At 31.4% G+C, this 27,579-nt stretch overlaps 2 protein-coding genes across 3 annotated transcripts; one reads left to right on the top strand and one right to left on the bottom strand.

Moving 5' to 3' along the window:
- LOC139487591 (uncharacterized) lies at positions 1–15,926 on the top strand. Of its 2 annotated transcripts, none has more exons than XM_071272485.1 (13): positions 1–253; positions 3,022–3,145; positions 3,842–3,940; positions 5,350–5,415; positions 5,941–6,006; positions 6,383–6,474; positions 7,484–7,584; positions 9,245–9,435; positions 9,811–9,885; positions 11,297–11,416; positions 11,851–11,982; positions 13,305–13,435; positions 14,039–14,417. In XM_071272485.1, exons 1-13 carry the CDS (start codon positions 144–146, stop codon positions 14,151–14,153), a joined length of 1,422 nt encoding a protein of 473 aa, XP_071128586.1. In that variant the 5' UTR covers positions 1–143; the 3' UTR covers positions 14,154–14,417. The 2 variants fall into 2 exon arrangements, with proteins under 2 accessions (XP_071128586.1, XP_071128588.1); XM_071272487.1 differs by lacking the exon at positions 14,039–14,417 and adding an exon at positions 15,648–15,926 and having other exon boundaries at positions 8–253.
- Positions 15,220–27,579, bottom strand: LOC139487592 (uncharacterized). The gene is made up of 3 exons (XM_071272488.1): positions 27,393–27,579; positions 18,951–19,271; positions 15,220–15,904 (listed from the first exon to the last, which is right to left on the bottom strand). The coding sequence occupies exons 1-3, from the start codon at positions 27,489–27,491 to the stop codon at positions 15,308–15,310; spliced, it is 1,017 nt and encodes a 338-aa protein (XP_071128589.1). The 5' UTR covers positions 27,492–27,579; the 3' UTR covers positions 15,220–15,307.

Raw genomic sequence — 27,579 nt, 5'->3', positions numbered from 1 at the left:
ATAAAAAGAGTTTCCGGTGTAAACAAGGAGGCGGGGACTTCAACTTATCGAGACTTTTAAGAAGTTCATTTATCTGTTATAAGATTAGAACGAGACGGATCGCATGATCTAAATATGTAGATTGCAATAATTTGAAACTGAAAATGGGAGCTATCCGACCTGTGAAGCTTGAAGGTTTAGATATATATCCCGCTACGGTAGAAGGTTTGCAAGAGACATTTGGTTCTCCAAATTTTATATTAGCAAAGGCAAGGTAAACATTAAACACTGAGACGATAGATCTTACATATCAATTTATGGACTTTACTTTTCAGTTCACATATTGACAGTTGAATCATAGAATCCAGGGGGATTTCATTTCATGTTAAATTTTATTCAAGACGTCATAAATATTTGTGATTTTGCTATTTGTCAAATGCTTAGTATATTTAGCAAGAGTGAAGTTTCTGAGACCTTCCCCTTATTACACCCTTTGACCAATGAAACAAATGGCTTGTCAACAACTTAAAACATTTCTGGTGTATAAATAACTGTTTACTTACATGTAGTTGTCTAGATAACATGATAAAACCAGAGACATAGATACGTATATGTGTATATATGTCTCTGATAAAACTTAGCACTTTATCTGTTTACTGTATATACTTAAATTGCTTTTAATTTTAAATAAGATCTTTTAAAAAAAAATAGAAGATATGAATCATATGATATGGACATGATGAATGATTGCCAATAGGAAAACTACATGTATGCATTTATAACAGACCAAAGTACAAATGTGATCACCAATTAAGTGTACTTTTTTAAATGAGTTTTGAAGCAAGAGGGGATTCAAGCATATCTCCTCTACCCTTAAAAAAAAATTGTTAAAAAAGATAAAATTACAGCTAAGTTTTTGTTGAACTCAGGTCATCTATTCCTAATGCACAGGAGTACCCAACTGCCTCCTCCAATATCAAATTATGGAACCCACTTGTGTTAGCATTATTAAAGTTTATTCTTATACTATATGTATCAGCAAAATTAACCAAACAGACACCCCTTGCACCAAATCTTGGTGACATTTACCTCAACAGAAGTAGCCAAGTAGCCAACATATATTTATAGTTCAACATATAGTCTTCAACAATAATCACAGAGACGGATCCAGCCATTTTAAAAGGGGGGATTCCTAGGCCTCGACATTAACGCTTGTCCGATTGTCCGGTACCAGAGGGAAAAAAGGTCGGACAAGTAAAAGCTGTATCAAGCTTGTCTGTCGGGACAAGTACATTATTATTCTGCAGAAAATAAATTTAATTCAACTTTGATGAACAAAGTAATTATAAACAAAAAACAAGAAAACAAATATTAATTTGATATGTTTCTGTATTCTGTTTATTCAAATGCAAAGCCTTTTTCTTCAACATGTTTACTTGAAATCGATAATTTTTAACTGGTTCTTTGTCAGGTACTTTTTAACAAGTAAAACTAAAAGGTATACTATTCTCGGAAACCACTCTTACTAATCCGAATCAATGATGCGCGTTGTAGATAAGGTAACTTTACAGGACAGTTCCTTACCTCGGAAGATTCAGCTTCAAGTTTAATAGACAGTTTGGCACCGTAGGAGACATATTTAATAGACATGATTGATAGACAGATTGACAAGGCAGGAGACATTTCAGGACCAAGACAAAACAGTACCACATTTTGCTACCTTATTCTGTTCCTTATAATAAATACCATACTGGTAATTTTTTTTATTTACAATAAAATTCACAAAATCATATTTGATCATAAAATAAAGTAGAAAAAAAAAATATACTTGCATTATGGTGACCTGTAGTTGTTAAATAATTTCTGTGTCATTTGGTCTCTTGCAGAGAGTTGTCTCATCGGCAATCAGACCTTATGATGGCTTATCTTCTTCTTTTTATTGATTGCATTTGAATAAGCTTTTTTCAACTTAAAATAAAAACAGGATACAAACCCAATGAGTGTACATTGGCCTATCAGATGGTGCCTCATGTTTAGAGTCTGATGAGACTGGCATTGATGAAAACTAGAACGTATTTCCTGTGACATGACTAGTTTCGCAGTTGTACTTGACTCATATTTTTGAAAAGTATTTCAAAAGAATAAATCAAATTCTGTTATATAGTTTAAATTCGTTTTGTTCCTTTAATCAACTAAAAATGTAAAAAGGTTATTTTTAATAGAAATTTTTTGGACAAGTAGCAATTTCATTCGGACAAGTAAATTTTGGTATGTACTTGTCCTACAGGACAAGTTGAAAAAAAAGTTATTGTAGAGGCCTGATTCCCAACCCAGAACAAAAGGGGGGGAGGGGGTTCCAAGTTCCAACTATATGTTCCCATTCAAAATGTCAAATGCATCGATCCACCCAAAAAAAGGGGCGGTTTCGACCCCCTGGATCCGCGACTGAAGCAGTTGCATTTACACTGTCAGTTTGTCAAGGTCTGACACCCGACCCATGAATAAGAAATTTTGTTGTAAATAAATTTAATAGCAGTGCTCTACCACAGATCTGTCAGATACACCAATTTAAAAACAAATCACATCTAATAACAAGGATCCAGACCTCATACAGCTCAGAAAAATCACAACTTATAACAAGGATCCTGACCTCATACAGCTCAACACATTAATGCCTGGCTGGTTGAAAAAGTTTTTTGAGATTTCAACCCTACCCGTTACAATGATTATCAGTGGAAAGACAAGCGGTCCAACACTCAGGAATAAGTATGAGAAAAACACATGTCTCAATGATAACAGTATAATAGATAAAAAAAACACAAGTTCAAAATGTACAAGTATTTATTACAGTAAAAAGGTTGTGTAGTTTAATTTTGATTAGATAACCTTAATATCCCAGTGTTCTAGATCTTAATTCATCAAAAACATGCAATTAAACAGAAATAACAAGTGAAATAGTTGTGTGGTGCCAGAATTAAACCACACCACATTATTTCTATTTAATTTTTACCTAAATGTACAAGTATTGTATTAATGTTTCAGATGGATGTCAGATGATGAAGCTTCAAACTGTGTCTTATGTCAGAACAAATTTAACCAGCTACGAAGAAAACATCATTGTAGGATGTGTGGAAGAATCTTGTGCAGCAAATGTTGTAAAGAAAAGGTAGGTAGAACATTTATGCACATTTTTGTCAATGTTTAAAAAAAAAATGTGTATTCATCTATATATGAAAATAAAAAGGTGTGGTATGATTGCTAATGCGACAACTCTCCACCAGAAATGAAATGACATAGAAGTTAACCATGAAAGGTCACCATATTGCCTTCAACAATATCTGTCTGAATGAGTAAAGCCCATACCACATTGTAAGCTATAAAAGGCCCTGTAATGACAAATGTAATACATTTCAAATGAGTAGACTAATAGCCCATTAATGATCAAATATTATACATGGATGTATACATTGTCAATAACTCAGCCGAAGATCATTTGTTAAAGACAAGGAAAACTTCAGCTGATAAACACCAAGACTTTCTTCGTTTTTTAAAAAGATGATAGAAAGGAAATATGCTTTCCTAAAATTTAATAAAGAAACAATAACTTTGAAGAAAATAAAAAAAAAAGCTGAAAGGATGACATTTCCTCATTCAAAACAAACAAAATTTAAGATTTGTTTTTCGGCTCCACGGGACACTTATTATATTAACAAATTGCTATATTCATTAGATTGAATCATAGTTATGAAAAATAATCATATTTTGAAAATAAAATATAAAATTGAAATTGTTCAATTTGAAAGCTAAAAAAAATATAAAATCAATATGTCCATGATATTATTTGGTTTCTGCTATACTATAGATGCCCCTACCACAGCTTAGATGTGAAGAACCAGAAAGAGTTTGTGAGATTTGTCGTCCTGCAGCAGAATGTGTAACTAAGTCAAGGTCAACCATTTTGGTAAGTTAGCTACACTCAGAGAGAGTTTGTGAGATTTGTTGTCCCGCAGCAAATGTCAAGCTAAGTCAAGCTCAACCATACTGGTAAGTTAGCTTCAATCAGAGAGGTCAAGTTATGGGTAACCACTCATGACAAGTCAATAATATTTGGTATTCAGTTGAAGTTACATTTGCATATTCTGATTTCTTTGCAGTTGTTTTTGCCCAACTCTTAATCATGGTCATTTGAGTTTGAATACATGTAAGATAACAGATCAAAACTTTAATTTTAAATTTAGCATTATAAGTAACAATATAACATACAGGTGAGACATATATATGTGTAAACATTTTATTACATTAGTACACTTTGTTATTTAAAGTCTACAGTTTCTTACATTAGTTCCATGTAGATCTACATTTTATTACATTAGTACACATTGTTGATTTAAAGTCTGCAGTTTCTTACATTAGTTCCATGTAGATCTACATTTTATTACATTAGTACACATTGTTGATTTAAAGTCTGCAGTTTCTTACATTAGTTCCATGTAGATCTACATTTTATTACATTAGTACACATTGTTGATTTAAAGTCTGCAGTTTCTTACATTAGTACCATGTAGATCTACATTTTATTACATTATATATATAATTAGTACACATTGTTGATTTAAAGTCTGCAGTTTCTTACATAAGTACCATGTAGATCTACATTTTATTACATTAGTACACAATGCTGATTACATTTTATTACATTATAGTACACAATGTAGATCTGAAGTTAATAGTTTATTACATAATGTAGATCTACAGTTTACTTCAATAGTACATAACGTAGATCTTAGATCTTAAGTCAACAATTTATTACATTATATTACACAATGTACGTAGATCTGAAGTTTATAGTTTATTACATTATAGTACATAATGTACTAGATCTGAAGTTTATAGTTTATTACATAATGTAGATCTACAGTTTACTTCAATAGTACATAACATAGATCTTAAGTCAACAATTTATTACATTATAGTACACAATGTACTTAGATCTGAAGTTTATAGTTTATTACATAATGTAGATCTACAGTTTACTTCAATAGTACATAACGTAGATCTTAAGTCAACAATTTATTACATTATAGTACACAATGTAGATCTGAAGTTTATAGTTTATTACATAATGTAGATCTGAAGAAGAAAAAGATAATTGTCTGGTTTCACTCTGAATGTCATGCTCTTAAAACAAACTGCTTATTTGAAAATAAGTTATTTGTTTCTGAAAAACAACTTAAAAAGATGAAAATAAATATCAGTTAGTCATTTATTTGCAATGCGAGCAAATCACTCTACTTCAGCAATAGGAGCCTTTTGTTTGAAAACTTTTACTTTTTCGATATTTGAATTTGTAATTTATTTTTTTAATTTTAGTCCTTTAAGTTTGAAGCTGTGAAAGGTATTGTTAGTATGTGTAAAGAAGAAAAAGGGCTGTGTAAGGTATGACAATTTAATAGCTTCAGTTGAGGTCAAAGTTCGTGTTGAGGAGACCAGTAAAGTACAAACATAATTCATTTTGGTAAAAAAAATAGTCTAATTCCTTTATTCATAGATTTGAACTGTTGCTGTTTACAAATGTAAAAGAAAATGATATAGAAATATAGAAAAGGGAATGAAAAACTAAAGAGTTCAAACAGAAATTCATGATAATAAAGTACAACCTGTGATATAAAACCAAAAACAGTTGATTTTAAACAAACAGGTTAGTCATATAAGAGTAAAATAAACAATTTTGACAACAAGCACCATGTTCCTTCGTTCTTGTATAACAACTGTATGCACAGGATGGCATAAGACAAGATTTAAGGTTTGAAATTATTTATGGTTAAAAATGCATTTTTTTCTGGAAATGCTTCATTGTAATTTGATATTGGTTACTAAGAAAGTTTTAAAAATAAATTCCTTAATATTTATAAAGTTTATCTGAGATGTTTTGTGCTTACACTTGTACCATTTAAATTTCAGTTAGTAGAACTTGGAGGTGTACAGATGTTGATTTCTATGTCAAAGGAGCCAGATGCTGCTTTACGGGTATGTCTAGGAGACCAATAATTGTTGTTACATGGTAACCCTAAATGCTGTAAATTTAGAGCTAAAAATTAATAATTTGAATGAATATATATCTTTGATCTTTTAGATTATTTATGAACATAAATCCTTTATTTGATTGTTGAAGTTTTGATACACCATCACTGCAATAAAATAACAAATCTTAAAACGAAATTCATGGAAGTAAGATATGAAAAAATAAAGAAAAGGAAGTAGAAAAATTCATAATTTATTATAAAGTTTTAAGGGGAGAAAATATGAGCAATGTTTTGACCTTTTGTCAATCAAAGTTTTCGATATGAAGGACTGCTTAGGCATCAGGATGTTTTTTAGCTATAATTTTCTTTGTTATATTTAGGCTATGATAGCTGAAGGCTTACATATACTGTCAACACACCACCCCCTACATCAGATGTTATCTGTTGTTGGTGTTATCAAAGCTTTATGTTGGTAAGTAATGCTGAGTTGTGATGTTTATGGTTAAACATGTTGTTTTGGAGCCTGTCTTGCTTTGGTGACCACTAGGCCTAATTGTCTGTTTTGGTTAAAATGTATTGTTAGATTCCTTTATTATTTATTATCATTTATCATTCTCTTTACAAAACAATAACTGATTAAACTGAATACTGAACAACAAGATATCAACAAATGGGTGTGAGTAGAATAAATATAAGAAGATGTGGTATGAGTGCAATTGAGACAACTCTCCACCCAATTCACAATTTGTAAAAGTAAACCATTATAGGTCAAAGTACAGTCTTCAGCCTTGAACCGTGGCTCACACCGAACAGCAAGCTTTAAAGGGCCCCCAAAATTACTATTTTAAACCATTCAAATGAGAAAACCCAAACACTTATGAACCATACCAATAAACAACAGTAAGTTTTACCAATGATTTACACTCTTAAAACTTGACTGAACATTTCTAAAGAAACTTTGTCAGGAAAAATGCTCCTATCAAAGTTTTGAAATTTTTCAGAAAATAAGGTTCAACCTCTCTTGGACAAGATTGACCTTAGAATTTAACTATTAATGTTAAATCCCTTTTGGTCATATATCTCTACACCTGTTTCCATACTTATACATCCTTGACTTTAAATTATAAGGCTTTTTAGGGTTCCTGAATGAAGGTAGATCCAGAAATACATAATGGACACATACATTATTTTAAGTGCTATTTCAATTTTATAATTATTAATAAGATGTTTGCTTCTGAATAATTTATCCTACATATATATGTACCTAGTGACTTGTATATGGTATCAGTGAGAATGACAAGAATAGAAAATCAATGGAAACCTTTCATGTTAAACAAATTAAACCTGTATCCAAGGGGAGATAATTACTCTCCTGTATTGATAGTTGTAGGAGTACTGTCATTATGTTTTTATTAATTATCTATAATACGTTGTATAAAATGTTTACATTAATGTATCCTCTTTGTATGATGTATTTTTAGGATGATATCGGCCTGTGATATAGTGACGGAGGAAAAAGCAGTTATTGACAGCCTTAGTGCATTAACTATCTTCTGTAAACTCAATGAATTTAAAATGAAAGGTAAAACACAGGAAGTTACAACAATTATCCTCGTGCATTGGTTGGAATTGTTTAAAGGGTCTGAATCCAGTTATTGCATGTCGAAGAAAATTATGGGTATTAAATGTCAAAGCTATATTGTAAGATAATATCAGATTATTACATGGCATTTTTCATATCGCATGTAATATCAGCCCTAGGTTCAATATCAGCCCAAGAGCCGCATGGCTCGAGGGCTGATATTGACCGAGGGCTGATAATACATGCGATATGAAAAATGACATGTTATGATCTTTTTATCATATGCTTCAACAGTAGAGAAAAATAACAGATTCATATATTGATCCTTCTACGTGGTTCCCGAAAAGAAGTTGAAAGAGTAAAAAGTTCACGGACGTTGGACCCAAAATTTGATACATTCAATATCAAATCTTTCTATCATATGCCTCAACTGAGGAAAAAAAATCATTTAAATATTGACGAATCGACAAAAAATGATTCAACAACATACATAATGAACATTGTTTGGAAAAGTCAAATTTTTTAAAGTAACTTTCTAAATTATGTTTCAGAAAAACTTAAAAACTGCATTTATTTAATTTTTTTTTTTTTTTTTTTTAATTTAATTTAATCATTTTACACAACATATTTTCCACTATTCAAATAATTGTTTTGTACACTACTTTGTAATGTTTTTCACTGAAAACGTTGCATTGAGGTGTATTTTCCGGAATTTGCCGAGTATCACCGGAATGGCATGTGATAACGTTAAGGAAAGGCATGTGATAACAATCGAAGCATGTGATAAACTTTATATATCAGCCCGCTAAGCACCAGTTCGGAAAATATGGAAAATACTTTAATTTAATGCTATTATCATACGGTAAAAATCATATGTTATTTAGTCTAAGTATAAGATAACTAAAATTACATGTGCTAAGGGAGGTAATGCTATATGCTTTCCAAAAAAGTTAAGTTAATTTTTTAATATTTGTCAAACTATAAAGTCTTGATTTATATCATTGTCTAGATTTTAATGAGTCAAATTGCTTGACACTTTTGTTAAGATTTGATGGGTGATCGCTATTTTAGCAACGATCACTATCTTTGAAATAATTTATTAAAATTTTGTGCATGGTTGGGTCTAATAAAAGTGCCTTCCGAAACCAGCTTCACTATTAACCTACATGAGTGATTCTGATTTCGTTACCAAATCAAATAAATAAAAATTACAACCATACATACATACAAAAATAAATGGTCACATTCCCCCCAATGTAACCTACCGAATTAGACATATCACTTGGTTTGTACTTACATAAGCAGCACGATGGGTGCCACATGTTGAGCAAGATTTGCTTACCCTTTTTTGAGTACCTGAGGTCACCCATAGTTTTTTGTGGGGTGCATGCATGTTGATCAGTCTGGTTTTCTATGTTGTTTGGTGTACTGTTGTTTGTCTTTTTTCTTTTTTAGCGATTACGTTGTCAGTTTACTTGATATATGAGTTTTGATATGCTTTGCCTCTTTCTTATACAATACAATTTAATATTTTAAGAGAATTTTATCATCTTTAAAGACACACTTTTTTTTGTTAAACCCCATAATGATTAAAGGTAGTTATTATCAAAACATGTATGTAAGACTACATCCGTACTTCAAATATAGAATTATTTTCCAGCCTTACAAGATGGTGCGTTAGATGCTGTATTAAAGTTATTCCAGGCCCAGACAACACCAGCCATATCCCTTGTAGCAGTCAGTACTCTATCCTTACTCATGGAAAATCCTAACACTCATACCAAAATCATGGACAACCCTGGGAATATACTGAGGAATATGCTACTTTTGTGTGGATCAGAAGATGAACAGGTACACTTTGTATTAATTAAATTGATAGAACACTTGAGAAAACTATACTAAAACATCCTTGTGAAAAGGCTAGTTAGATGGGAGAAATTTCGGAAAAGGCAATATTTTTCATTAAGTTGAATTTATTTTGATAAAAATTGTATTAATTTCATTAGAGTTATGACCCTTTGTATATTAATTTGCTTTATTCAGGACGGTAAATATTTCATATACTAGTTTAACAATAACATGTTGATCATGATATGTTGCATGACTAACAATCTCCATTCCATCATACACTCAAGGGAAACAGCATCTTTCCAAATGCTAACTTCCACAGTTTCTACAAGTGCAAATATTTAATTAGAAAAAAATAATATTTGTTTTTTATTTTAGATGCAGGAAATTTCCTTGAAAACTTTGTCACACTTGTCAATGGGAACAGATTGGCACAGACATAAAATAGTCCAGGTAATGATGGTAGGAAATCTTAAGTTTTTCTAATCTAATTTGGATAACTAAAAGATACCCTGAAGATTATGAATACAAACACAAATCAAGTTCTTTGGAACAGAACTAATTTGAAAACATAATTGAATTACTCATTATTTTATTATATCAAACACATAAATTACCAAGAGTTCCAAATGGTGAAGTTGAAATCATCCTTTCGTAAATTTTACGGACGCCATCACGAGTTGGTTGACCGTTATGGAATAACCGTTTCACAAATGATATCGGATATGTTCCTTACGTCGTAACTACAATCCCCTTCCCTTTCATGAATGTGACCTACCGAATTAGACTATTTACCGGATTTGTAATCACATAAGCAACATGACGGGTGCCACATGTGGAGCAGGATCTGCTTACCCTTTCGGAGCACCTGAGATCACCCCTAGTTTTTGGTGGGTTCGTGTTGTTTATTCTTTAGTTTTCTATGTTGTGTCATGTGTACTATTGTTTTTCTGTTTGTCGTTTTCATTTTTAGCCATGGCGTTGTCAGTTTGTTTTAGATTTATGAGTTTGACTGTCCCTTTGGTATCTTTCGTCCCTCTTGTATATAGTATACAATTACCATATCATCAGTCTCAACAGGTAGTAACAATTTATTAAATATCTTCAGTTTACATAGACCTCCAGATAGGAATTGATGTGTCTTTTCATTTAACTTATTACTTTACATCCTCTTTCTTCTTCTTCTTTCTGTAACTTCTTCCTATGGTTAGGAGCACATCAATTGCTTGATTTTTCACAATGGGTTTATATTACACAGTCGGAAATAGCTAACATCACTTTGTTATTTTACAATATAGAATGCAATTGCATATGTTGAAAGACGATAGGCTTATATTACACGGACGGTATTAAAAGTTATTCACTTTGTTACTTCCTTAAAAATGTTCTAAAATCTAAAATGTCACTGATTCACTTTATGACAATAGTAAAACTTTTCATGGTCTGACATTATTAAATATCTGCATGTCTCTATATTCAAAACATTAGCTACCACTCTGATACAGCAATTGTCTGTATATGTTAATTTCCATACATCAATGTATTCCTAAGTACATCTATATCTCAACTGTACTCAAAAGAGACAAGAACATTTTAGACTCTTTATCTTAAGTTTTAAACATGAGCCTGTCCATTACTCATTAACACAAATATAATTACATGTTTCAACAGCAAGTATGTGATTCTCCGTTACCTTTGGCTTTTAACAGGTTTAATATGAAAAGTATCCTTTTGGATTTAGGTTGATCATTTTTTCTCAAAGTAATAAAATTTATTAATCCTAATGGAAGAGCTGTAAATTTGTTTTTTTCGAATATTTCATCATTCAGTCTTACCTTTGTTTCATATAACACATGTTTTCCAGGAAGATTTTACAGCTGGACAAATGATGTTGAAAGTGATGAGAAGTAAACCTAAAAATGACCAAATACTTTGTAATGCAACCTGTCTGGTGGCGAACCTTTCTACAAGTTCTGAAGATCAGGTACCAATTAGCTCATGAATGTAGGGGACAACTGACAGGACAAAAATTGATTTCTATTTAGATTTTTTCAAACAATTTAATCATTGTTTTGTGAATCTGAGTCAAGTCAATATCAAATTTTCTGGACATAAGGTAACATCTACACAACAATAACACCACATAATTTAACATTCACAACAACATCATAACAGGATACATACATTGTATGTATATTTGCAACATCAAAGATTCTGGAAAATTCTATGGTTTGGAAGAGTTTAATTTTCATTGCATTTAATTAAATTTGTACACAAAAGCAATAAAAATTAAATGCTCGTAAGAGTTTATATACCAGTTTCAAAATGCTTTAAAGAAAAAGTCTCATTTTTTCAGGAAAAATATTTTTCCTATCAAATAAAGGGCTTGTTGTAGCATAGATGATTTGTATATTTCAGGGAGGTCTTCAAGAGTTACTATCATGTTTATGTGAAATAATGAAATCAGATGTCAAGAGTAATGCACTATTGGTCCAGATATCCAGGGGAATGGCTAATTTTGCTGCATTTCAACAAAATACAGATAAGTTGGTATGTATACTTATATCAAAGTTGGAAACTTGTAAAAACAATAATCAATACTTAATGTGTCTATATCATTTATTAAGCTCTTATAGTGGTAAGGCTAGAAAAGTTGTATATAAATTTAATAGAAACTGCTATTATCAAAACACTATTTCCAAATAAATTAAACTATTTAGAGTTAGTTAAGACATCCAATTGCTTACATCCTCTTTATTAGAAAGGAGTAAGTTCGGTAAGGGCCATATTTGGCCCCAATTATAAAGTTCATAGTTACAAGACAATGAATGGTTTAAATTGCCTTAAAGACATGTGAGAAAGTTTAACAAAACTATTTTTGTCAAAGTTTAATTCTAACACGTTGATTTTTACGTCCCAAAAATGTCAAGATAAAGGATTTTGGTGAAATTTGACAAAATCAGCTTGATTTCAACCACATTAAGGACCAGGAAACAAAGAGCGCAGGCATCGACAAACTTAATATTCAAATAAGACAAGTGAAAAGTCTTCACAAACATTATTTTAAAAGATCTTTGTTGTCGACGTATGCGCTCTATGTTTCCTGTCCAATAATCTATGGAAATTTACCCATTTTCAGTGATTTTTTCGTGAAAAATGAATATGAGTACAACTTGTGACGTCATAATGAAACGCAGAAACGTAAAATTTTCAACAAAATGGCTTATTTCCTATCTAGTCACTGTATAAGCTATAATTTATTGTGATTTTGGTCAATAAATCTGAATTTGAAATTTACGCTAGAAAAGGGGGCCATTTTAGGACCTTACCGAGCATACTCCTTTGGTGGAAAGTTGTCTCATTGAATATCATATCACATCTTCTTATTTCAACATTGAGGGTTGGAGATTCCTGACTGAATGCGTACATTCTTAGATACATCTCTGTGACATTAATCTATATCAATGATTTTTCAAAAATTGCAATGATTCAAGTATATATATTGACGAAATTCTCATAAAATCTTTATTCAGTTCAAATTTTTCTTGAATTTGAGATACTGAAACTAGAATTGCAATTGTTCATATGTCTTGTGATAAATCAAGAAAAGATAAACAGCTATAGTCATCTCTTCACAGCTTCACTAGCTATGTTGCATATTAATCTTTTTTTCATTACAGGAAAAGGCAAATTTGAATACTATTTCGAGTTTGATATATTTCATAGGCATTTGTCTTATAGACAGTGTGTTGATTTGTCTTTCAAATTTTCGTCTGTTTTCTTGGGTTGTCTGTCATTTCATATATTACCTTTGAACATCTGTTTAAGCGTAAACAATTAAAATTATTGAATCATCTGTTTTATTTTTAAAGTTACAACATTTACCAGTGATAGTGTACAAGTTTCTGAAATCACCAGATAATATTGTTAAAATGCATGGAATGAGAGCTGCGCTTCATCTGCTATCAAAGAAACCAAGCAATACAGTTGAAGAACTTTTAAGGTATTTACAAAGCTTTGTGTAAATATTTCAGTATTAGTTTTACTTAATCACTCAATTTATATGTATTGTACAAACTGTTATGATAACTAAACCGTATAATAACAAAAGAGTTCAAGAGATATGGCATGAGATGGATTGATATTTGAAGGTTTTTTTTTACCTTAAACATGTTTGGTTTCCCGTTTGAATGGTTTTACACTAGTAATTTTGGGGCCCTTTATAGCTTGTTGTTTGGTGTGAGCCAAGGCTCCATGTTAAAGGCCGTACATTGACTTATAATAGTTTACTTTTTTTAAATTGTTATTTGGATGGAGTGTTGTCTCATTGACACTCACACCACATCTTCCTATATCTATTAACTAAATCGTGTATAGTAAAATACTCATGAAAGATACCAGGCTTATTATTTGTGTCGCAAAACCCAAATTCCTCTTTTTAAACTGTTAAAGACATCAGATCAAAAAATATTATTCACTTATAGAAATTTAAAGATTTTTTTTTTGATTCAGCATCGTCCTTCTATTTTGTAACTTGAAATTTAATTTTGCAATTTTAATTTAGTTTAGTTACGCTTATCATTGATCCTTGTATATGAACTTGTAGAGATGGTGCTGGTGATTTGTTAACTAACATATCCAGACTACCTGGTGTAATAGACGCTATACAGGCATCCTTACTAACACAAGCTCCTAGCAGATCTAGACCATCTTTTAGATAGAAGATATATTGTAATAATATTACTGATGACAATACTCATGTGACATAAAAATGCAATATAATTAAGTGCCATACTGTTTGTTGTAGCATTTTCTTTTTAAGTAGTTTGTTTAAAGTTAAATTTATTTTCATTTCATTATTCAAATTATTTTGTTGATAGTATATAAACTCTCAAAAGAGACAAAAGTTGGTTATTAAAATATTAAGTCAATCATATAGCTATAAAATAGCTGAATAAATGCTTACTTAGAAACTTCTTTATGACTATCAGTTTTTGTTATTTTTTAACTAATTGTTGATTTGTGGGGCTTTAAATTCTTGGTTAAAGGATTATCCAATCCAGACCCAATTATAAGTATTTCATCAGCAGTGTATGACGTTAGAAAAATAACGTACAATTTATGACACCAATTTTAACAACAAAAAGAAACATTCAAAAATGCAGTGGAGTCTTAAAAATGTCCTCGCTCACAAAAACCAGGTGCTACCTTATTAGTCCTAGAAAGTTGACAGTTTGCTAGTTTTCAGCATAGAGAGAGGTTTTATTAACCCTTGCAGCCTCTTGGGACATAGTCTTCATTCTTTTTTTAGTTCATTCAAACCATACTTATAATCATTAAACCCATTTTTTGTTCAAACTTAGTAGGTTTCATTTGTCACCGTGCTCTTTAAACCAATATAAAACAATTTTTATATTTCATCATCTCCGCAAGGACTTAGTCCCGTAGGTTATAATGTTTTTGACCACGAATCTGTCAGTTCCTTGATCAGTTTTTTAAGTCCTGTTTTTGTCATCTGATTCCACACAAAAGAATTTCCTTAACATTTGGAAGCAAAGAATGTGTAGATGCATACAAATGTGAGGAGCTATCTGGCCAAAAGGGACGAAATACTTTACTACCTTAATGTTGGTTACATCCTTACAAACATCTGATCAATAATTAGTTAAAACTTTATCTCCTACATAGTACCTGTAGTCATCTCATGTCTAACATACTTTGTATGAAGGGGGATATAATTTGTTCTCAGATCTGAGAATGGTTGCAAAGATTTGATAATATGGAGTCATATTTGGCAAACAATTATTTGAATTATACTTTAAAAGACTGTCTGTAAACAATTCTTATATGTAAGCATTTTTATGCACATAAACATTTACATGCCTGATTTAATTAGATCTTTAATTGTTTCTTTTATTGGGTCATATCTTTTTGCATTTCCTGAAGTTAACTTCCCGGATTCATAAATCATCCACCTAGAATTTTCCTTAGACATAGAGCACATTATCACAGCTTGAGATTTATTTGCATGTGTAAAAGAAGTTTTACATAGGCTTTCGTCAGGCCTTGATGCCTCGTAGAACCGCAAACTGGGATCTTTATATTTTGCTATATTAGGACACCGCCAAGCGCTCAGTGTAAAAAACATATGTGTAACTTCTGTTGGTATTTTATGCAAGAACACGTTGATTTTATGATGTCCCATTTTGTTATAGTTATCCATAATATCACCAGAATGATCAATGCATGGATGTGGATTCTTGTGTGCATAATCACAAACTTGATAAAAGGTTGTCTTAGAAAACATCAAACAGGAAGCATCAAGATATTCAGGAAACCGCCAACACAAGTCGAACACAACATGGTTCAAGTCACCTGGAATACTGTATAGTCGTCTAACCATGCACATTGTAGTATTTGGCTTTACATCATAATCTTCAATTGTTGTTAATTTATTATCATGTCTGAACGTCTACAAAGATAATGTTAACAAATGTTTTATTGAAATACATTTATAAAAAGATAAAAGTTCCCATACTTTATTTGGTATGGTTCAAAATCAAGCTTTCTGTGAAATGTTTTACAAAAATCATTGTTTGTATTTGCTTCCTTTTACTATTGGAAGTGTTCTTGTTTTATTTTGTTTTCGATAAACCCTTAAATAAAGGCAACAGTAGTATACCGCTGTTCAAAACTCGTAAATCTATGGACAAAAAACAAAATCGGGGTAACAAACCAAAACTGAGGGAAACACATTAAATATAAGAGGAGAACAATGACACAACATTAAAATGTAACACACACAGGAACGGACTAAGCATTAGACAAAATCCGATGAGAATAACAAATATAACATCAAAACCAAATACATGAATTTGGGATAGAAAAGTACCGTGTCACGTCTTATAGTAATTAGGGATAGCAAGGTATCAAAATTTTCTTAGACAAGTCATTTTTTCTCCATTTCATAATAATAAAAAACAAGTATTTTCTTACTGTTTTGTTCATTTTTACTAGTTGAATTTAGAATATAAAGAAAGCTAATGAATAGCAGATTTTAATTCTGTATAACATGATGCATATTATTTGTTGTAAAGTAATAAAATTTCTTCCTAATAAAACAGGAGCCTGAAGAAATAGCGCAAATGACGTTTATTTTGACCGCCGACGTCACCAGTATTTTTATCAGAATGTAAGTAATGTAAATTCACACTAAAATATAAGAGAAAACAAACAACACAACGGAAACACAACGTAAAAATGTTACACACACAGAAACGAACTATTATATAACAATGGCCATTTTCCTGACTTGGTACAGGACATTTTTAAAGAAAAAAATGGTGGGTTGAACCTGGTTTTGTGGCATGCCAAACCTTGCACTTAAATGGCAATGTTGAATATAACACTAAAATAACAACATAAAATTACAGGACTACAATACAAATAAATAGGAGAACGTATAAGGCAAAGAAACACATGAATAATAGATAACAAAAGGCATCAGGTTTAAAATTCAATACGCCAAAAACGCTCCTCGTCCACACAAGACTTACCAGTGACGCCCAGATATAAAAGTTCGAAAGTCAAAAAAAGTACAAAATTGTACAGCACTGAGGATCAGAAGTTGAAAAAGGTTGTGCTAAATACGGCTAGGGTTTTCTGTTTGTGATAAGAACATCCTTATTATTCAGAACAATTTATGCTATTGCAAACAGTAAATGTTATCAAATGAATATAAAAGATATACATGATTAAACTGAAGTCTTAACTAATTACAGAAAACAAAACCCGAATACATAATACAAAGACCAAAATATACAGAAAATAGACACACCCAACTTAGTCCAGGCCTCAACGCAAAAATTCATAAAAATGACGTCACATACGAAGTGGTGAAAAGGCACAAAAATTACGTCACATTTGAATTTCTGAAATAGCAAAAAAATGACGTCACATTTAAAAAACTATATTTCAAAAATAAAATAGAATTAGGATTGATTAAAGATTATGATAGAACTAAATACTGATATTACATTTAAACACAATGCACAGTCAGCACATTGCAATACTTATTAATAGCAATTAACTATATTATATATATGTCCGGTTTGTTTTGAGTCTAACTTCAAACGTAAAACATCGTTCAGATTACTTTGAACAAAATCAAATCTAATAAATGAAGGCGGTGGTTAATTTTCTTTACCATAACACATGAATATAATAGAAAAGACGTCAACAAATTTGACAAAATCCGATGAGAATTACAAATATAACATCAAACTAAATACATTAATTTGGGATAGATAAGTACCGTAACACGTCTTATAGTAATGCGAATTCACACTCCGCAAAACAGTAACAATCGGGAATAATTCACGTTCGGTAATTAAAAGATTAGACGACGTAATGTCCTTAGCTATTTTGGTCAAAGACACATCGTATGGATCAACTAATTCGTGATGGTATCCATAAAATTTACAGAGTGTCAATTTTAATCTGTCGTCCTCATAACTTTGTTGAATCAGTTTTTGTGTAAGGAGCACACTTCTGTATATGAAGTCCGTATAGTGTGAACAAGCACGAGAATAACGTATCAATTCTGATATGTAAACACCATACGAAGGGACAGAGGGTATGTTACTACTGAGAAATGGGAAATTGATAATTGGGAAGTTAAAATCTTCAAGTTTCTGTTGTAATTTGTAAGTTACAGTTAAACACTGTGAGCCAGACTGTTATAGTAATATAATCTCGACCTAATTATACTAGTAGGTTTCCGGTAATTTTGATATTATTGTTAACCGGATTTGCTTCTATAGCTTAATCAGCTTTACCCTAATCAAATTTGTTTGTTTGTTTTGAAATTTAAAAAAATCTGTAAAGTTTTATTTTTGCCTGCAAAGATATCATGTTTTTGTTTTGTGTATGGAATAATCGGGACTTTGTCAGAAACATTAATCACCTTGTGGTACATAATAAATACGCATCAATTGAATAGTCTCTTTGAATGATCAAAAAGTAAAAACACAAAAATACTGAACTCCGAGGAAAATTCAAAAAGGAAAATCAAAAATCAAAAGGCAAAATCAAAAGTCCAAACACATCAAACGAATGGATAACAACTGTCATATTCCTGACTTGGTACAGGCATTTTCTAATGTAGAAATACAAGATAATACAAAACTCAGAAAATGTTTCAGAACAATCAAACCAAATGACAAAAAAACAGAATACCCAAAAACAGTAAAAATTGGAATCAAGGAATCTGAAACTACTAGTATAAATAAATTTCCACACCGACAAGTTATAATTAAATATTTATTAAAATTGATGCCAGTAATAAATGCACCTGGTACTTGGGAGATGGTACCCTCTAAGACTGCAAGTGTACCAGCTATTAGTCCGACTCATTTATAAACATTTGATACCGATTTTGGTGCTCACGACACGTGACTAATAATAAATCCGGCTCAGAAGGGAATATTTTATACACATGCGAAAGTTTGTTTACTTACCTCCAATTCTGCATCACCGTATAAAAGTTTTTGTTTGTTTGGAGCAACATCCAAGGCTTGACTTACATGGCACTTAATGTCAAACACAGTCATATATGGTATGTATTCTATTTTTGTTGAATAGCCTGTAAGGGATAAAATATTCACAAATGAATTGTTGTTGGCAGCAGACTTCTTTGGGCTATGTTTAATTTCGTACTCTATAAACATTTTTGCAAGCATATCTTGAAACAGTACTATTGCGTCACAGTTTTTATTTATTTCTTGTTGACACCCTGGATATGCACAATGCCCTGTGTTCACCACACTGCGTACTAAACACTGAAATTGCAGTATAATCAAAATTAAATACAATTACACCAGAAAAATAAAGAAATATACTGCCGCTTTATCATAGTATAGATTGAGCAGAAATGATTTTGTGCACCAAAAAATACATGTAGGACGACGAAACAATTTCGATCCCACGGTGAATTTTTGACGGAAATGTACATACAAGCTATTTTGTAAATGGTAAGTTCCAATATATATATATATATAGCGGGACGGCTGCAGTGCAGGCGATTTGGTGTCACGATATCACAGTAGCATGGGTTCGAATCCCGGCGAGGGAAGAACCAAAAATTTGCGAAAGCAAATTTACAGATCTAACATTGTTGGGTTGATGTTTAGACGAGTTGTATATATATATATATATATATATATATATATATATGATAAAAAAAAACACAAAAAAACGTGTACCTTTATATGCTACTTTAAGAGATAAATGGGATCGAAAGTATAGACATCTACTCAAAATTTCAGTTTCTTTGATATATCCATTCTTTGGAACGACATATCCTTTTTTGTTTCGAAAGATAAACACAAGCGAGTTTTTGTAAAACACCTAGTCTACTTTACACAAGTTTTACTCAAGCTTTAAATTAATGCAACAGTTCTTTGTAAATAAAACATTTTGATTGAATTTATATGATTTTGGAAGAAGAAAAAAACTGGTATATTTATCCAGTTTAAAATAAAAAATACATTCAATTTGGTGATTTGTTAATAGGAACAGATAGTAGTCTCAAATAAGAATTGGTACAAATATTCTACATAAATCATCAAAATGAATGTCCGTTTTAAAAAGTGGTTTCCATGTACTCGTTTTCAAGCTAAGGTAGCACTCCACAGTTAGAAAATAAAATTAAAAATGAGCCACAAAATGTTTTATCATCCCCTATTCCTGGATTTCTAATACATTAACATAACTGTTTGTGTTGTACATGTGCATATGCATATAATCAGTAACTTCCATAGATTTGATTTTCAAAAGTTAAAAGGGTGAAAATTAATTCCTTTTATGTGTATCCATGGCAACATTCTGCATTTATTTACCATAAAATATTGCAAAAAGGGGGGTGAACATGTCACATATCCCCCCAAAATTTTGATCAAACTAGAATTTCAATGCCTTTGAGTGATACCTTTTTAGAAACTGTTTTCATAAATCTTCCTAATGATCAAATAAAAAATGGGTGTCTTTCGCCTCATTTTTTCGTAAAATCCAATCACAAAGTTCGTGCGATAAAAAGTTGGAAAAAAACATTACAATAATTGCCGGACCAATGTTTGGTAGGGACATGCAAATACGGACTGTCATACAGAAAACAGCCTATATTACATACATTACATAACCTTGATGTTCATATAAACCCAATACAAAGGCTATTTTAATACTCAGCTATCCAAAAATTAATTTTATTGCACACTAGCTCTCATATTTGAAAAATCCACAGGGGCCAAAATGCGAAACTACACACCTAACTGTGGAGTGCTACCTTAAGGTGAAATTTTTCCCCTCCTGCCTCAATTTTTATTATATGTTCTGTGTTCTTCTAGCTGTTACGATTGAAATGGTACCTTAGTTTTTAAAATTGGTTCAGTAATAAAGATTTTATGAAGGTTAGCAGTTGATGTTGAAACGCGACAAAAAGTGATTTAAAAATAAATGCTGGATCATAGTGAAAAACTTCAAGTCTGTCTCATTTTTGGGGTAAATTTCTAAAATTTTTCCCATTATCTTATTTAAAATCATAAAATTACCTTCAAAGAGGACAAATTGTACAATTTTTAGGTATTTGAAAGCACTTATAGGTCAATTTTGCTGTAAATAGCATACCTAACCTTGGTTTAGAAGCTCTCAAGCAGGGTATAAATTTCTAGCAGTACTGGCATCATTAAATTTAATTAATGCCAAATTATAATATAAAATCCTGCTAAAAATGTTTATTTGACTTATTCGCATTCAAAAATATAAAGAGATACATTCTGATGATATCATATAAAGCGCAATCTTTGGTTACAATGGTGAAGCTAATTGAGTACAAATTTAAGACAGCAACATGTCTAAGTGTCAAAATGTGTATATTTGGTTGCTAAGGACAGTAAACAATAAAATAAACATAAATTGCATTCCTAGCAGATTTTTTACCTTTAGAACTAAAACAAGAACATAAAAGACTAAAGATTTGTGGTAAATTTTATCTTAAAAAGTGCATTTCTGTGCTTTCTGATGTGCCATAAGGTAGCACTCCACAGTTAGAAAATAAAATTAAAAATGAGCCACAAAATGTTTTATCATCTCCTATTCCTGGATTTCTAATACATTAACCTAACTGTTTGTGTTGTACATGTGCATATGTATGTAATCAGTATATTCCATAGATTTGATTTTCAAAAGTTAAAAGAGTGAAAATGAATTCCTTTTATGTGTATCCATGGCAACATTCTCCATTTATTTACCATAAAATATTGCAAAAAGGGGGGTGGACATGTCACATATCCCCCCAAAATTTTGATCAAACTAGAATTTCAATGCCTTTGAGTGATACCTTTTTATACGACCGCAAAATTTGAAAAAATTTTCGTCGTATATTGCTATCACGTTGGCGTCGGCGTCGTCGTCCGTCGTCCGAATACTTTAGTTTTCGCACTCTAACTTTAGTAAAAGTAAATGGAAATCTATGAAATTTTAACACAAGGTTTATGACCACAAAAGGAAGGTTGGTATTGATTTCGGAAGTTTTGGTCCCAACATTTTAGGAATTAGGGGCCAAAAAGGGCCCAAATAAGCATTTTCTTGGTTTTCGCACTATAACTTTAGTTTAAGTGAATAGAAATCTATGAAATTTTGACACAAGGTTTATGACCACAAAAGGAAGGTTGGGATTGATTTTGGGGGTTTTGGTTCCAACAGTTTAGGAATTAAGGGCCAAAAAAGGGCCCAAATAAGCATTATTCTTGGTTTTCGCACAATAACTTTAGTATAAGTAAATAGAAATCTATGAAATTTTGACACAAGGTTTATGACCACAAAAGGAAGGTTGGGATTGATTTTGGGGTTTTTGGTTCCAACAGTTTAGGAATTAAGGGCCAAAAAAGGGCCCAAATAAGCATTATTCTTGGTTTTCGCACAATAACTTTAGTATAAGTAAATAGAAATCTATGAAATTTAAACACAAGGTTTATGACCATAAAAGGAAGGTTGGGTTTGATTTTTGGAGTTTTGGTTCTAACAGTTTAGGAATAAGGGGCCCAAAGGGTCCAAAATTGAACTTTGTGTGATTTCATCAAAAATTGAATAATTGGTATTCTTTGATATGCCGAATCTAACTATGTATGTAGATTCTTAATTTTTGGTCCCGTTTTCAAATTGGTCTACATTAAGGTCCAAAGGGTCCAAAATTAAACTTAGTTTGATTTTAACAAAAATTGAATCCTTGGGGTTCTTTGATATGCTGAATTTAAAAATGTACTTAGATTTTTAATTATTGGCCTAGTTTTCAAGTTGGTCCAAATGGGGGTCCAAAATTAAACTTTGTTTGATTTCATCAAAAATTGAATAAAGGGGTTCTTTGATATGCCAAATCTAACTGTGTATGTAGATTCTTAATTTTTGGTCCAGTTTTCAAATTGGTCTACATTAAGGTCCAAAGGGTCCAAAATTAAATTAAGTTTGATTTTAACAAAAATTAAATTCTTGGGCTTATTTGATATGCTTTATCTAAATATGTACTTTGATTTTTGATTATTGGCCCAGTTTTCAAGTTGGTCCAAATCAGGATTCCATATCAAGTATTGTGCAATAGCAAGAAATTTTCAATTGCACAGTATTGCACAATAGCAAGAAATATCTAATTGCACAATATTGTGCAATAGCAATTAATTTTCAATTGGAGTTATCTTTCTTTGTATAGAATAGTAGTTGATAATATATGTTGGAAATTTGCCATACATGACTATGATGTCATTTTCTATTTTTATTTGCCAATAACTTTATGTAAATAACTTCATTGGAAATTTGCCAATATAAAATGTTGCTGATGAAGCTTTTTTTCCTTATCTTATCTAAAATGTTTTAGATAATGTATGTTGGAAATTTGCCAGACATGACTATGATGTCATTTTCTATTTTTATTTGCCAATAACTTTATGTAAATAACTTCATTGGAAATTTGCCAATATAAAATGTTACTGATGAAGTTTTTTTTATTGTTTTATACAATAAACAATGTATATTCACTTTTACTACCAACCAATCTTTACCATTCAGTGATAACAAGCACTTTATTTTACATTTTAATATTTTATGATGTATTTAAAAGAGTAGTTATTGTTGCAAACTCCATTAGAAATTTGAATTGATATCAGTTTTGGAAAAGGGAAACGGGGATGTGAAAAAAGGGGGGGGGGGGTTTAAATTTTTCTCATTTCAGATTTCATAAATAAAAAGAAAATTTCTTCAAACATTTTTTTGAGAGGATTAATATTCAACAGCATAGTGAATTGCTCAAAGGCAAAAAAAAAACTTTTAAGTTCATTAGACCACATTCATTCTGTGTCAGAAACCTATGCTGTGTCAACTATTTAATTTTAGATTTAAATAAGAAGAAATCTTTAATTGATTTGTAAAATCTTGACATTTGTTTTGTGTAAAAAAAACCATGTAATGTCAAAAATTTGATCACAATCCAAATTCAGAGCTGTATCACGCTTGAATGTTTTGTCCATACTTGCCCCAACTGTTCAGGGTTCGACCTCTGCGGTCGTATAAAGCTGCGCCCTGCGGAGCACCTGGTTAGAAACTGTTTTCATAAATCTTCCTAATGATCAAATAAAAAATGGGTGTCTTTTGCCTCATTTTTTCGTAAAATCCAATCACAAAGTTCGTGCGATAAAAAGTTGGAAAAAAACATTGCAATAATTGCCGGACCAATGTATGGTCGGGACATGCAAATACGGACTGTCATACAGAAAACAGCCTATATTACATACATTACATAATCTTGATGTTCATATAAACCCAATACAAAGGCTATTTTAATACTCAGCTATCCAAAAATTAATTTTATTGCACACTAGCTCTCATATTTGAAAAATCCACAGGGGCCAAAATGCGAAACTACACACCTAACTGTGGAGTGCTACCTAAGGATTAAAAATATGCGTAGAATGCTTCTTTTTCTGATTTTTCACTGTTTGACGTCGCGAAAATACGTTTGCAACATCACTATCTCCCATGTAACTGTATCGTACACCTTTAGTAAAGTAAGTCATAAAGATACTGTTATGACTTACTGAGTCGGGTGTGTCTATTCGGTGTTGGTCTTTGCATTATGTATTCGTGTTTGTTTTCTTTAATGAGTTAATACTTCAGTTTCATTATGTATATCTGTTATATTCATTTGATAAAATTTACTGTTTGCAATAGCATTAAGGTTTATGTACCCTTCTGTAGCCATTTTTGTACGATTTTTCAAACCTCAATTGTATCAAAACTAAAGATATAATAAATAATAGAGATAGGCCATTTAGTACATGTTCCAAGGGGAAACTTGATGCAAAGCATTATTTTTTACTGTTTCATTGCATGTGATAGAAAAAGAGGACTTTGTGGCAAATAAATCAAGATTTTTATAGAAAATCCATATGGAATATGTACAAAATGGCCTAAGGATGTTCTTATCCCAAGCATAAAGGTGGCACGGTAGTATTTGCATTCCTGAATTTAGGTTGCTCTTTTGTGTACCCTACTTAGGTTAATGTATCTAAACAGTTTGATTGGACAAAAAATACAGTATCAACTGAACATACTTTCCCAAACTGAGGGATGAATCAGGTGTAGAAAAATATGAAATAATTTTACATACAGATGAAAATGAATTTTTGAGAATTTTTTTTAATTTTGTATTCACTGCACCATAAAAGACCTAAAAACACTAGTGGCCTTAGGTATTTAAATATAGCAAAAAAAGTAAACGGTCATGATACATATTCAAATTCATTTCTAAATAGTAAAATGAAAGTACTTCAGTTAACTGTGAATGTAGAATTTTTTGCAATGTTAGAAAGTGGTGAAAATTCTAAAAAGGCTATCATTATCCCTATGGGCCAGGAAATACTACCGTGCCACCTAAAAACATAGCCGTATTTGACACAGCCTTTTTCAACTTTTAATCTTCAGTGCTGTACAACTTTGTACTTTTTTTCGCTTTCGATCTTTTATATCTGGGCGTCACTGGTGAGTCTTGTGTGGACGAGGCGCGTTTTTGACGTATTGAATTTTAAACCTGATGCTTTTTGTTATTCATTAATTATGTGTTTGTTTCTTTGTCTAATACGTTCTCCTATTTATTTGTATTGTAGTCCTGTAATATTATGTTGTCATTTCAATGTTATATTTAACATTGCCATTAAAGTGCGAGGTTTGGCATGCCACAAAACCAGGTTCAACCCACCATTTTTTCCTTTAAAAATGTCCTGTACCAAGTCAGGAAAATGGCCATTGTTATATTATTGTTCGTTTCTGTGTGTGTTACATTTTAACGTTGCGTCGTTTGTTTTCTCTTAATTTTGAGTGTAATTTCACATTGCGATAAGACGTGTCACGGTACTTGTCTATCCCAAATTCATGTATTTGGTTTTGATGTTATATTTTTTATTCTCGTGGGATTTTGTCTGATGCTTGGTCCGTTTCTGTGTGTGTTAAATTTTAGTGTTGTGTCGTTGTCCTCCTCTTATATTTAATGCGTTTTCCTCGGTTTTAGTTTGTTACCACGATTTTGTTTTTTGTCCATGGATTTATGAGTTTGGAACAGCGGTATACTACTGTTGCCTTTATTTATGAAGTCATGGCGTTGTCAGTTTATTCTCAATTTATGAGTTTTACTGTTCCTTTTGTATCTTTCGCCTTTCTTTTGTGAATCTTGATATCACTGGAATCATAATTATCTATTCCAAATTGGTTGGGCGAGAAATTACCACGAGAGGAATTTAATCGAGCCGGTTTCAAATTTCAAAATTCATTAAACAGGTCCGAACCGTTTTCAAGAGACAGTATTGGAGATAGGAACTTATCAAACTGTCTTTTTTCAATGAAAATAATAAGAGGACGTGTATGCTGCTTTCATTTCAGCGTATTGCATATATTGATCTATCTATAAAACTGAAACAAAAATTTGTAGGCTTGAATAATTTTATGAAGAGTTTCTTTCGGTTTTAGTTTGTGGGCCGGATTTGTTGGGTTTTTTTCTCAATAGATTTATGAATTTCTAACAGCGTCATACGACTGTTGCCTTTGTTTATGGTGCCAAAAGAAGGCTCTTATATTTAATGCGTTTCTCTCGGTTTTGGTTTGTTACCCGGATCGGATTTGTTTTTTTCTTTCGATTTATGAGTTTTGAACATCGGTATACTACTGTTGCTTTTATTAAGTCATATCCGCTCCCTTTTCGCCTTAAACTAATACACTTGGTCCGAAATAACTGTTGTAAGTTCTTAGCGAAGTTGACGTCGACAATTATAGATGTTTTGTAATCCATTGATAATTTAAATGCACTGCAATGTTTCATTTGCTAGTATGCAGCTTCCAAACTGTTTGATGTTGTGCTGGTAAAAGTAATTTACGTGCCCGGATTTCTAGTTGAAATTGGTATCGCACTTGTATACTATCAACTTTATGATATAATTTACAAGTAATACACAGTGAGTATTGACATATTAAATGAGCTGTGTTCAACCAATGGGTCGATAACACTGCTGGTGGACGTTTTGTCCACGGTCGTGTCACCAACCTAGTAGTCAACATTTGAGTGCTGACATGCAATATCATTGCTTTTTTTCGTACTTTTACTTTCTATAAAATGTGAAAATAATGAAATGGTAGCATGTTCTACTTCCATGTAGATTGTCTTTATTTGTCTCATTGTTTTTTTTTTTTTTTTTTTTTTTTTTTGTGTTATTAATTCTTTTCAACCGCATAATGTCTTATTTGTTTTATAAACGTTTATGATTTTTATGTACACGAAACGCGCGTTTTGTGTACCAAAAAGCCTGGTATCTTTAATGAGTGTTTACCCTTTACTCTTTTGTTTTTGCTCTACTTATATTCATACAAACCCTTAAACATGTCAAACAAGGATGATCACAGTTATCAGATGCGTTATATGGTGCAAATTCCTTTGAGAGTTTTTCTTCATTGCATACAATACATGCCATTTTTTTCAAGTACTGTGTCCTCAATAGGAACCTGAATCATAATTTTCAAAGTTGAAATATATTTCGAAACATTCCAAAATATTTACAT

This window comes from Mytilus edulis, chromosome 9, assembly GCF_963676685.1.
Source record: "Mytilus edulis chromosome 9, xbMytEdul2.2, whole genome shotgun sequence".
Lineage (NCBI taxonomy): Eukaryota > Metazoa > Mollusca > Bivalvia > Mytilida > Mytilidae > Mytilus > Mytilus edulis.
This window is presented reverse-complemented; position numbering and strand designations above follow the sequence as displayed.

Bases quoted from the DNA above. Each gene is read 5' to 3' on its own strand.
- LOC139487591 (XM_071272485.1), top strand. From the start codon at position 144: ATGGGAGCTATCCGACCTGTGAAGCTTGAAGGTTTAGATATATATCCC. The intron at 3,941-5,349 runs GTAAGTTAGCTA...TTTTAATTTTAG, and splicing joins AGTCAAGGTCAACCATTTTG to TCCTTTAAGTTTGAAGCTGT. The intron at 9,436-9,810 runs GTACACTTTGTA...TTTTTATTTTAG, and splicing joins GTGGATCAGAAGATGAACAG to ATGCAGGAAATTTCCTTGAA.
- LOC139487592 (XM_071272488.1), bottom strand. From the start codon at position 27,491: ATGGCATGTATTGTATGCAATGAAGAAAAACTCTCAAAGGAATTTGCA. The intron at 19,272-27,392 runs GTTTGTATGAAT...CTGCAATTTCAG, and splicing joins CTTGTTTGACATGTTTAAGG to TGTTTAGTACGCAGTGTGGT. The intron at 15,905-18,950 runs GTAAGTAAACAA...TTATCTTTGTAG, and splicing joins ACGGTGATGCAGAATTGGAG to ACGTTCAGACATGATAATAA.